The sequence below is a fragment of the Amborella trichopoda genome, chromosome 8, assembly GCF_054954075.1.
Source record: "Amborella trichopoda isolate Santa Cruz 75 chromosome 8, AtrichopodaSantaCruz75HAP2 v2.0, whole genome shotgun sequence".
Lineage (NCBI taxonomy): Eukaryota > Viridiplantae > Streptophyta > Magnoliopsida > Amborellales > Amborellaceae > Amborella > Amborella trichopoda.
In genome coordinates, this window is record NC_142343.1 from 19,819,232 (window position 1) to 19,832,882 (window position 13,651).

A 13,651-nucleotide genomic window follows, 5' to 3' on the forward strand; every position below is an offset into this window, starting at 1 on the left:
TCTCCAGAAAAATAACAAAGAAATCTTGGGAACTGATGATACTCGGCTAGTTCCAAAGGTTTCTCAGTAACAGCAGAGTGCCGGGTATGACTACCTTGACTGACCCCAAGCCAGATGGCTAGTCCTTAAAGCACTGATTTCAATGCATGTTTACATGAAACTTTTCATTAACACATGATGCACTTTACCTGTTGTACAAATTGCTGTTCAGCAATAGCATACTGTTCAGAGAGATGCTTCAATCTATTTCTCAACCTGGAAGAAATTTTAGATGCATATTTTCAGACTCATATTTGGCAATTAATCCGATGATCAAGTAACTATTGATGAGTATTCTAGTGCTTCAAATTTTAGCAACTATACAATAACAAGACATGATGCAGAGTTCTAGATATGGATAAACAAACACTGAAAATGGTCAATCGCATGAATTAAACAAATCAAGAAGCAAAGCCAACATGATTTTGTGTAAAATTATTTCTAGCAGCCATAAAAGCTAAAAACTAATCCAACACATTGCCATGTCATAACCTGAATTCACTAGGACTATATGGCAAAGAAGGTTTCTAAAGCTTTACATATTCCTGCTTTTAAATTTTATTTATTTATTTGTTTAGCTAACTAAAAAGAGAACCCACTACACAACAATTTGTGCCATTGGAGCAAACAAAGAGCGATGTGCCTAGTCAGGTGGGAGACAGAAAAATAGGGGAGGAGTAAAGTAAGAAAGTCTTAAAGTGTAAAACCAAGCAAGGAGCCCTCTCTGCCATTTCCATCTCGGGCTAAAGATTGCTCTAGGTCATTTGCCCCCCTAGAGACAATGAAATGTCGCTGCTTTCCCAGGGAAGGACTTTTATCGCTTGCAACTCACCTACAAGACTTCTTAACCTAGGACGCTCTTCCCTTGTCCACCATATAACATTTATAGGATTCTTTCTAAAATCAGTGGGTACAAGAAGGATTTGTTGGGGTTTTTGGCCTTTAAAGCCTGCAAGATCATGTAATTTGCCTTAGTTAACTGATCAAGGGTTAGGAGATCTATGGTCCTAGTCATATTCAAAACCTTCACCCCTAGGCATATGGCACTACCATAAGGGATTTCAAAGGGTCACCGCTTGTTGAGGTCGAAGAGATGCCCAGGGATGGTTTGTAGGCTAGGAGAGCTTCGTGGTTTCCTGTATAACTATGAAAGCAAGAGCTAAATCCTCAACAAACATCCATATAGCATGCACACATGACAGCCGCCTACCAGGAAGCAACCCAACAAAAGGACATATGTACATGTACATAAAGAACGTACCCCTTACACTATAGTGATATGTGCGTGTGACTTGCTTGCTCTAAAGGGGAGGGACCTATAATCCACGTTCCAAGACTATGGTTTTACTATTTATTGGCCAACTTTGACGAGACAATCATGAGACCCTTCATGAGACTGTGGGTCATGTGTCTCATTAGGTTGATTTAAGAAGAGAATCGAGGACCACAGTTACTAGGTGGGTAGAGTGCCCTGACTTCCTGACCCATTGGTATCACTCCACTTGTAGAGAATATTTTTTGTTTTGAAAATATTCTGTCAATCTTTGATTTAGATCAAATCTTTTTTACTTTAAATTCCTACAATATTTTATGACTTCTAATCAAGATAAGAGATGATTTTTATTGATCTTATCCTAGGTTGACCAGAAGTGGATATGGGCCAAAGAATCAGAGACCAAGGTTCCTACATTCCTCCGTAAATCATGATGGCTGATTCATGGGAAGGAAAGCTCAGATTTGTTTCTCTCTCACCTCACAGATTATTTAAGGTCCTATTGCCAAGATGAATTCTAAATCAAATAGGCATACCTAGACCCTCTTGGAGACTATATAAGGAAGGGACACCCACCCCCTCCCCCTCCCCCTCTCACTCGCACTCTCTACACCTCATTCTAATCTCTCTCTTCCTTGTCTCTCCATCTCTCTCTCTCTCTTCCTTGTCTCTCCATCTCTCTCTCTCTCTCTCTCTCACATCACCAAATGGCATCACACACCACCCTAGGCTACAATGGGTGATACGCAACCCAAAGATAACAGAGAGGAGCATGCCCAGCCCAAGACCAAGGGAGGTGCCTTCAAAGCATGCCCTAGAGAGGTCTAAAACGGGATCTAGAAACCCTAATCTTGTTTATGCTCTCAAAACCCTAGATTTGAAAGGTATTGCATAAGGAAGCTTCCGGACCCTTTAAATTCAGCACAGCCAATAGGATGAGATTGTGCCAACGGTGAGATAATCAAGTGTGAGGTGGACCAAGTCCTAAGGGTTGACCCTAAGCATATTCAAGTAAGTCTTCCGAGCTGTATGGTTTTATTTTTTAGTCATTCTTTGCTTATTTATTTGAATTTTCAAGAACATTATTTTTACTAAAATTTATAGCCAAAGCTTGTTTTTTAATCCTGGATTGTATCTAATCTATTTGGCAGTAAACGGAAAGATCATAAGTTGTGTTTGGGGATTTAATTCATGTTTATTGCAGTATTTTGTAGCACTTGTATGTGGAATTTGTTTTTTTTTTAACCTGTTGTAAGTGGATTCAAATTCACTAATAAAGAAAAGAGAAAAACTTTTACTGTATTCTTTGGAATTCCACATTGCCACTTCTTTCATTGGTATAAGAGCAGTCATATTTTACTACCATAGTCTAAGGATTTTCTTTTATTCTTGAGTCAAAAAAGAAGGCAGCAAAAAGCCTTTAAGGCTAAACTTATTAAATCTGAAAATTTCAATGGGGAGAATTATGAAATCTGGAAGGAGAAAATTGACTGCATCGTCTTCAAAGGACAAGGCTAGATGTTTACAGAAAACCCCCCACCAGGGCTAAGAGGGAGTGTTTATGGAAGGCCATCTATGTGGGATGCTTATACTCAGTGGGAGCATGAAAATATCCTGGCTAAGCATCACCTCCTCATGGCAATGGATACACAAGCCCTCATGTACGAGCCCCTGAAGACTACAAAAATCCATTAGAAGCGCGAAGTTGATTATGCTACTCCTCCCCTCACTAGAAGAACCATGGCAATGAAGCAGTACTTAGATCTAAAGATGAAAGAAGGGAAGTTGACTGAGCACATTCAAATTGTCAGAGCACTCATCTAAGAGCTTGAGGCTGCCAACATAAAACCAGATGAGAAGATGCAAGTATGCAAGTATGCTAACTACTGAACACTATGCCAAGCTCATGGGAAGACTTCACCGTAGCCCTCACAGCACAAGAGAGCAGGCCATAGTTGGACAAGGTCATCGCCAAGCATATAGCAGAGGAAGAAAGAAGGATGACTTGTGATACACCAGCTACAAATGAATCTGTAAACCTCATAAACCTCAAACCCAACCCACAACCATTTAAGAAAAATAAAAGCTAGGGCAAAAATAAGAATAAGAATAATGAGAATCAAAAAGGGGAACAATGGGCCTAAGAAAAAGAGGGAATTGAAGAATACCCATGGCAATGCAGCAGTACTTAGATCTAAAGATTAAAGCAGGGAAGCTGACTGAGCAAATTCAAATTGTCAGAGCACTCATCTAAGAGCTTAAGGCTGCCAACATAAAACCAAATGAGAAGATGCAAGTATGCTAACTACTGAACACTATGCCAAGCTCATGGGAAGACTTCATCGTAGCCCTCACAGCCAAGCGAGCAGGCCAAAGTTGGACAAGGTCATCGCCAAGCATATGGCAGAAGAAGAAAGAAGGATGACTTGTCATACACCAGCTACAAATGAATCTGTGAACCTCATAAACCTCAAACCCAACCCAGGACCATTTAAGAAAACTAAGAGCTAGGGCAAGAATAAGAATAAGAATAATGAGAATCAAGAAGGGGAATAATGGGCCTAAGAAAAAGAGGGAATTGAAGAATACCCAGTGTCATAACAGCAAGAGGTTTGGGCATATAGTCAGGTACTATAGAGCACCTAAGAATGTGAACCCCAAAGGCGATAAGGAGCATGCTTGTGTGTGTTGTGGTTCATATCTTTTAAAGGCTATGAGAGCATGTAAAAAGACATTTATAGTGGATTATACACTTTTGTGAGAGTGTATATTATTTGATTGACCAAGGGTTAAACGGGCTATACCCCTAGCAATGTCTAAACCCCTTACCTCTAGGTGTGAGGCACTACCGAAAAGGGTTTACAGAGGGTCATCCCCGGTTGAGGTCAAAGAGATGCACAAGGATGGCTTTTTCGGATGTGTTTTTCAGTTGACAAACCTAGGGTTAGGTGGTCTACAACTCTAGTCATGTATAAAACCCAAACTTGTGGGCATATGGGACTACCATAGTTTTAGAGTGTCATCCCTTGCAGAGGTCTGAGCGATGCCCATGGATGGTTTGTAAGCCAAGAGAGCTTCATGATCTCTTGTGTCCGGATGTAGGGCTGTGATAGCGAGGGTCAAAATCCCCAACAAATTTTCATACGGCATGTACACATGACAATCGCATTACCAGGAAGCAACCCTACAAAGGATACATACACGTGTGCATAGAAAGAGTTCCCCTTGCGCTATAGTCATATGTGTGTGTGACTTGCTCTTACGGGTGGGAACCTATCATCCACATTCTATGTGGGGCCCATAGGGCCCACACCTTTCACCTTGGTGGTGGAACGCCCGCTTCCTCTCTTCTTGATTTTCTTTTTCAATATAAGAAGTTCCATTAAAGAAGGATAACTTGTGTAATATTTGAAAAGACTATGTGACCTTATTTTGTAGGGAGTAGAGAATATTTTATATTTTGATAATGTTCTTTTAATCTTTGATTTTGACTATGACTTTGAATTCCTACAATCTTTTATGAATTCTAGTCAAGATTGGAGGTGTTGGTCATTTGGTATTATCGTAGGTTGACTTGAAGCGGATGTGGGTCAAAGAATCAAGAGATAAGGTTCCTAGATTCAAACTAAATCATAACGGATGATTCATAGGATGGATGGCTCTCTCACCTCACAGATTATATAGGAGTCCTATTGTCAAGATGAATCTACATCAAATAATCTACATCAAATAGGAATATTAGACCCTCATGGAGGCTATATAAGGTGGGGACCCCGTCATTCTCTACATCTCATTCTAGTCTCTTTCTCTCTCTTCTCTCTCCTCCATGCCCCACTCTATATCTCTATCTCTCCTCTTTAGCCACAAAGGGTGGCACGCACCACCCTAGGCTACTGGGAGTGGTACGTCAGGCAAAGATAACAGAGAGGGGTATGCCTAGCCCAAAGTAAGACCAAGGAAGGCGCCTTATAAAGGATCTAGAAACCCTAATCTTGTTTATGCTCTTAAAACCCAAAATCTGAAAAGGTATTGCCTAAGAAAGCTTCCCCACTCGGAAAATTCAGCAGAGGGCCACTAGGATCAGAATATGCCATCAGTTAAGTAATTAGATGTGTGGGTTGTCCTAAGTCCTAATGGGATGACCCTAGGAAAATTCAAGTAAGCCTTCCCGGCTGTTTAGTTTTGTTTTGCAGTCGTTCTTTGCTTTCTTATTTAAATTTCCAGGAATATTATTGGTACTAATTTATAGTCAAAGCTAGTCAATGAATCCTGGATTGTGTCTATTCTATTTGGCAATAAAAGGAAAGATCCTAGGTTGTATTTAAGATTTTATTTCTTGTTTACCGTAGTTCTTGTGGCACTTGTACGTGGAATTCAGATGCATTAATAAAAGAAAAGAGAAATATTTTTTATTTTATTCTGTGGAATTCCATATTGCCACTTCTTTTAGGATTGGGAATACATTCTCAGCCAGTAAGAAGTTCTTTTGTCACAGTCATATTTGCATAACCAGAGCCCTTCAGACCAGTAAAATCATTCCAATGGATCCTTGATGATCTCTCACGGCCCCACTTACCCTGGAAGGGCCAGGGTTACCATAGGAGCAGCCATCAAAGTCCAGCTTCAGCATGCCCATGGAAGAAGTGGTCCAAGTCACATGTATAATATTTCTGACACGCAACTAGTTGCCAGCACTTCCTATTCAGCGATCAAGTCTAGGCTCAATACTCAATGAATCCATCCCTACACCCATAAGATGATGAGATTCTCTAATCCCCTTAGAACGTACTCTCACCCTAAAACATTTGTCGTCAAATACATGTTTAATTCACTCCATTCATGTGCCCAAGAATGTGATGATAGACCTAAGTGACCAAAGAGTTTTATTCTTCAGACATAAATTACGATGCAAGTGGACATATGATGCTAATGGGCATTAAAGTATTGACATATTCATCAAGAATATTCTTGTATGTGTCCCTTTAGTGCTTTTAGATTCATAGTCACAGATAACAAGCAGAAATATTCTCATTTACAAGTTCTAACATGATCCTCCAAACATGGTATATGAATTGTCTTAAACAAAAGAAATGCAAGATCAGTTCCTTATAAAACCGAATCATGAGGATTTCATCTTGAAACTACAGAACTTAGGCTTTCATTGGAATTGAAGACTAATTATCTTAATACTCTAGGCTTTTTCATGTTTCTATGTCTCCATAGAATATAAACTTTGCGTTTATTCAGGCATCATAAGTTGTTTGTGTAATAAAGTCAAGAATAGTCAAACGACAGCTAATATGGCCAAAGGAGTGTAGATTTTGCAATGGGATTATGGAGCCACATTACATGCAGTACACAGAGTATACATGTGCATGAAGCCATACTGCATGCAACATACAAACCATACACATGACTCAATCAGCCATTCTCTACAACGAACTGTGGAGATGAACCACTCCTCCCCTTACTAGAATATGAGCATACTTAAGCAGCGGATTGGTTCATCTCAACAGATAATTGCCGCGAAAACACAGCCGAAAGTACAATGCAGTTTCTATATCATATGTAGTATGTTGTACCTTAGCAATTGAGATCTCCCAAACTGGTGGTGATCCCAGCAATTCCACATTCCCAGAGCAGGACCTTAGGTAGATCCCGCTCCCATATTCAAGGAAAGCCTCAGGGATTGGTCAATATATTTGACACCCATGTTAGATATATCTTTTAGAAGAACAAGTTTTAAATGCATATCAGTAAAAAAAAGAAAGTAATTATATTGCAAAATCGTGTCATGCATATCCCTAAGAGAAAGTGATGCTTTAATCCATATCTATCAAAAAAGAGTCTTAAATGTATTACAATAAAAAAAGAGAGAAATATAAATGGAAATCCTTGGATGGTATATATTCTTTTTTCAGAAGAAAAGATGCCTAAATCCACATCAATAAAGAAAAAGAAAGCCCTAAGTGCAAAGGTTTATAATCACATTATAGAAGGAATGATGGGTCCAAATGAGCAACTCCAGATGAAAAATCATGTCTTATCTGTCTATAATTATTCTCTTTCTAGCTATTCTGCAGTTTCTTTTAGGTTTATAATGAAGGAGTGCAAAAGAAAAGCGACATATTTTGATTGAAATTTACTTATATCTTTAATTAAAATTATGATATAATGATAATAAATAAATATGAGTTGCAATTTGTATGTAAAATAAATATCTTCCTAATATATATATATATATATATATATATATATATATATATATATGAGTTACGTTAGGGTGCTCACACTATGGAGTAATTTATCAATGTACTCAACAAAATTTGGACGTATATATACCCTTGTTTTGTACATGGAACTTTTTTGTAGTAAGGGTATTTTTTATCATTAGGAGGGATGTGATGTCATCCACATGGGATGTGTCATCACCCATGTGGATGACATCACACCCTCCTAATGGCCAAAAATACCCTTATTAAAAAAAATCCATGTACAAAACAAGGGTATATATGTGTCCAAATTTTGTTGAGTATAATGATAAATTACTCCATAGTGTGAGCACCCTAATATAACCCTATATATAGCTATATATATATATATATATATATATATATATATATATATATATATATATATAAAATCATGTGTACTTTTTAAATAAAAAAAATTCCATAAATTTTTTTAAGAGCACTCTTGTGATGCTCACAAACTAGGGAGCTTCTTACAAGCAACAATCAACCACCCCCACACTCACTCTCACTCCCGCTTCCAATAACTACGTGTTATACCCCATATTTTGATTATGACTTGATTAACATCATCTTCAAGGTTTAACAAAGAAACAACAACCTAAAATTCTCAATATGGGCAACCATATAAAATAACATTGTGATTCCAAGGGAGATAGCTTACATTTCATTTTCCTTGAGCTGAGAAAGACATTCAGTTTTCTGTTCATCCAGCTTGTTACTTACATCCTGGAATCATCAGCACAGAAATACTCATTGCCTAAACAAAACGCTTAGTGCCAAATTATGCATGTTACACATGCGAAGTAATGCATGCCTGATTGCACAAGAATAGAAAATTTGAGCCATTAAACGAACACTAGAAAACTACGAAAAGCTGAGGGTGTCAAAAGATATAACTCGCAAGCAACATGAGAATATAACTTGTAAGAAATACTAGAATAGAAAAGGATGAGCACAAACGTGGCCTTCTCACGTATAAATCTCGGAGACATAGTTCTTGGGATCAAACCAAGGATGAAAGCTCCCTACCTTGGGAGTGCTTGGGGAGCATCGTTTAGGCAGCCATTTGGTAGTGGCCTATGATATATGACTATGTGACCATAGTTAGCATTGTCTTAAATCCATATCCATTAAAAAAGACAAAGTAATTACGTTGTAAGATCATGTTTTATATATTTTTCAGATAGAAAAGAGAAACTTTTACCAAATGGGTCTTGCACCTTTAGAATTTATCATGCGATCCCAAGAAGTTGGGATCCAGCTCCCCAACATGTTGGAATCGAGATAGTTCCCTAAAATTTAGGGCAGACAATGATCCCAACCATAAGGAATTCCCAGCCTATCAAGGTCCCACTTTCCAATCCCACCCCCAATCCCAACAACTATGTATGGGCACCTATAGATAGACATTTAAAAAACTGAGAAATGTATAATCGACTCTTTAGCATAATACACACAGACAAACGATAACAAAACTTAATTTTAACCTAGACAACTATAGATTTTCATTTACGTGGATTTGGTGCATATCCATGGAGAAAAAAAAAAAGAAAAAAACTAGGATGTTGACGAATCGATCAAATCAGCTCACCAATTATGGGCAATTCATCCAATATGATGGAAATAATCATGGGAAAAAAAATCGACCTACCATTTAGGGATTGACCGAGTCTCCATTGTGAACTGCCCATTTCTTGACAATGCAAGTGATGGTTCAAAACCATCCAAGAACGATGGCTCTATGGTCACCAGTCTTCAACAACTAATGCAAACCATGACCATGAAAATGGAAAGCAAAATATTGTTGATAGGTAATCGTCAGCTAGAAAGTTATCAAGAAATGAAATAATTAGCACGAAATCAACGACACTGAGTTCAGAATCAGAAAACTTTTAAAACTCCCCCTGAGATCAAAATACCGTCAAACCAGGATTGTAACCCCATTTTCAGTGGAGTAGGGATCCCCCTACCAGTGGGATGAAGATCCTTTTAGTCAAGGATCATTATCCCTTTCAATTCGAGACCATGACACTTCTAAGATGAGAATCAAGATCCCATAAGATCGCCAGAGCGAGATCTAAGTGTTAGAAACTTAAATTTCAATTTATTTATTTTTTTTAGTAATCAACTAATTCTTCAGTGGCGCCCAAATTTTCAAATTGAAAAACTTCTCCCAAGTAGGTTTTTTGACCAAGGGAGTGGAAGTAAACTATGCTTCTGAGGGCGCATGGTATGTGTGCTCTTGTTATAAACCATAAACACATGACACAACACTCTCATTGCCTCGCTCTCACATATCAAACCTCCTGTGACACCCTCTCACTTTTTCCCATCCTCTACACATTCTCTCTACCTCATCCTCATTTTCCCTCTCCATCCCATTCTTCAAGCTCTCCTTCTTGAATCAATAGAGAGAGAGGACTAACTGGTTTGGTAGGTCGAGAAGGAGAGAGAGGGAAGGGGTAGAGAGAGCGGTTTCAACGGTTATGAGTTTGTATATGTTTTTTTGGGATATGGCTTAAAGGTGGAATAGAATAAATAAGAGGTTTAAAACAGTAATTTGGATAGTGAAAAAATGAGAGAGGCCATCTAATGTCTTATTGATCCATGGGTTTTACATGGACCCGAGGTTGTACACGGGATGACAGTCCACCATAGGGGGGTGGGCCTTTCCCTATTAATTAATCAATCTAACATGTCAAAATAATATAAACATGAACCAGGTCATGTCATCCTAAAATAGGGAGAAAGTTCTGTTCAACAAAAATCATGACTAATAAGTCGTTGGTACACCACAACTTGTGTTTCAGGCTAGACCCAATTGTCACAAAATGTATTAGTCATTTAAATGACATAAAGTTTTGGCTTAAGCTAATTTTTTTCCTCTCTATTTCCATGAATGACAAGTCACAATCCCTTATAATCATTGCAAGTTGGAGCCGTTAGAGAGCGAAAAGGTAACTGGTTTGAAGTGGTGATTGGACTTTAGAGAAATAAGGAAGCTATAAGCTAGATATTTTCCCACATTAGACTTCGAGAAAAACATGGACCAACAGCAGGATTTATCCTGTTATATGGAAAATATCTCACTCTGATACAGTAGTGATGTGTATTCGAAAGGAAAAGCTCACTAAAAATCTATTTTTGCACCATTTATCACATGTATGGGCATAAATAAGCACCTGCTGCTTTTGTGAAAACCACAGAGAGATTTCCATCATTATACATGTAGCAGACCTTGAGAATTGAAACTGAACCAATTAAACATTTTCAACAGATCTTTCCTTGAGAAAGTCAAGATTTGGATTGACAAAAATAAACATGTTACATAGGTTTTAGGAAGAAGACAAGCGAGAGCTACATCAAACCTACTTCCACACTTTCCAGGAATTCTAAGGTGATATTTCCATTGAAGGCATATAGAACAACCATCCTTTTCTGAGAAATTTATGCTATCAAGCTAATGTAGAAAGAAGAAGATATTTAAACAGATACATGGGTTTCTGATATATTTTAAAATTTGAAACCCTAAAATACCAATAAAAATGGAATTCCTTGTATGATTAGTAAATTTTTCTACGCATTGTGCCAACTTTCAACATTCAGATGTAGGTGCTAAAGGCACACTTATATATTTGAAAGGAGCAAACACGCGCACAGACACCCAATTTTGAGTATACAAATAAGACACATACATAAACCCAAAAATATCAGACATGAATACATGTGTGCGTCATATATTTTCTAGTTATTGCATGAATAGAATTTGAAAGGCACAATTCCATCTCATTAACAAGGTCAGCAGAATGGCCTTTTTATGGATATCAGGAAAAGCTACCTTTCTGGTTGAGGCATACTACGCAAATGAGGCATACTACGCAAATGAGATGATAGGGAGTGCTACTCATGAATGATTTGAACAACATATGTCCCACATATTCCATTTAAAAAAGGGCAGCCAGAGATGCTCTGTAGAATAATAATGCACTTAATTGACATATATAACAGATTCAAGGAGACGGTTGCTTGCAAACCTTGATGGCATCATCGAATCTTGTAGATAATTCTGATCGTAAATGCTGACCTTCCATTGAGACTTTCTTGCATTCATCCTGAACAAGGCAATCAAAAGCCTCATGTTTTGTTGGTTTCGCAGTGATCTAGATTTATTAGAGAGAAGAAATGGACTTCATAAGATACTAAAATACAAGTGCATTAACAACACTTTCAAAAATGCCAATACCATCAGTTAATCATCCAACCCTTCAGGAAAATTAATGTTTTCAAGTGGAAAGCTATGGGAAATGGTTCTAACATTCAAGGCCTTGATCGGATGACTGTACAACTTCACCGAGGAAAGGAACTATTCATAAATGAGGAAAGAAAAGTTAATTGTTTCTGCAGGGTTATGACATCATGGCGGGGCTTTGTTGATGAGAGAAGTTGCAAAAGTCCATCACCAAGGAATAGTGGAGCGGACCAAGCTGGCCATTTTTCGGATATGATAGTCAAGAAACTAGGCAGAGAGGCATCTCAATTAACTTCAATAGAAAAAATTAATTAATGTATTCTATTATGCTGTAACTTCCAACAGCATTCGAGGTTGGCTTCAAAGAAGCTGATAAAAAAGAGGCTCCAGATCTATATCTAAATTCCAGCCAGATTTTAGAAACACCACACAGCCTGAAGTTTGAGGACACACCAAGATCATATAGAACAAATGGATTTTGGAAAGTTCTGGAAGGGAAGGATAAACAACAATAAAGCTTTTTACAATGGACATCTACCCTAGCAAACACATGATTGAACTAGTAGTTTGCATAATAGGTCTCTGTTGGGGTTATGTGGCCATTTAAAGGACTTTTGAGAGCATGTAAAACTATGACTATAGTGATGTGATACTCCAATGATAGTATGGTCCAGAGGGACCAAAGGAGGCACTTTTACGCCATGACTCATCCGAGCTATGCCTGGGTTGATGTCTAAAACCCTTAACCCTGCGCATATGGCACAACCAAAGAGGATCATCCCTTGAAGAGGTTGGAGATGAAAGGAGTGGCTACGTAGAACTCAAGGTAATAAATTCAAAAAAAAAAATTTACTTCTATTCAATATACCTGAATCCCACCTACATGGGCCACTATATGTTACCGTAAAATTAAAATAATGCCCTAGATACAACCTATGATCTTTATTTTTACTATCAAAATAAATAGAAAATCTTGGAGCTTAAAACAAACTTCCACTATAATTTTTAGCATAAAAAATGTTCCTGAAAATTCACAAAGACTAAGAAATAATACTAAAATTAATTAAAACTACTGGGAAGACTTACTAAAAGAGGCCTGGAGTTACCCTCACAGGTCTTCGTAGTACCCCACACCCAATTCCTAACCAATGATGCACGTTTACCCCCTTTATGCTTAAAAAAAAAGTCGTGCCTCCCTAGGGGGTAATATGGGCCCCAGATGGGTGGCACACACATGTGGAGGCTGGATCCTTGGTCCCCACATGTACTTTGTAGAGTTTTGATATTTCAAAAATACCCTTTTGATGAATATTAAAGCAGAAATAATATTTTAAAATTCTGAAAATCTTTAAAAATCATAAAAATATTTATAATATCAAAATAAAATATACTGAGAGTGGACTGGTACCAGTGCGCCAAAATTTGCGACAATAAGGGCACTTCATTCACCCCAGAAACCATGATCCATAATTGTTTTCTTATACAACCATGACCCACTGTTTCATTTTAGAGGCTCATGATTGGCTTGTCGAAGTCGAACAATAAACAATGAGATCATGATCCAAATGGGGATTTTAGTTCCCCCCTTTGAGATCAAGTCAAACACTTGTCACCACAATACAAATGGGGCTCTCTCTATGCAAATGTACACATGTCCCTTTATAGGGCTGTTAACAACTAATACGGTTGTCATGTGTACATACCGTGCGAAAGTTTGTTGAGACATTAGCCATTGCTCTCACAGGCCTACAACCGCACATAGGAGATCACACAGTTCTCATGTCCTACAATCATCAACTTTGGGCATCTCCCAACCTCAACAAGGGATGATCCACT

General features: G+C 38.0%; 1 protein-coding gene across 9 annotated transcripts in view; it reads right to left on the reverse strand.

The window, feature by feature from the left end:
• LOC18440397 (uncharacterized) overlaps positions 1–13,651 on the reverse strand; it is a 73,930-nt gene that overhangs the window by 15,953 nt on the left and 44,326 nt on the right. For 5 of the 9 annotated variants that reach the window (XR_016061005.1, XM_006850544.4, XM_088874152.1 and 2 more), the window contains 3 exons: positions 11,601–11,678; positions 8,228–8,292; positions 189–255 (listed from right to left, as the gene is read on the reverse strand). Coding sequence is in view for 8 of the 9 variants with exons in the window: in XM_006850544.4 (XP_006850607.1) it covers positions 189–255; positions 8,228–8,292; positions 11,601–11,678 (210 nt within the window). In the remaining variant the exon portion in view is untranslated. Of the gene's footprint in view, positions 1–188; positions 256–6,925; positions 7,037–8,227; positions 8,293–11,600; positions 11,679–13,651 lie in introns of those variants that run through there. The other 4 variants (XM_020671063.2, XM_088874154.1, XM_088874153.1 and 1 more) reach the window with 2 other exon arrangements.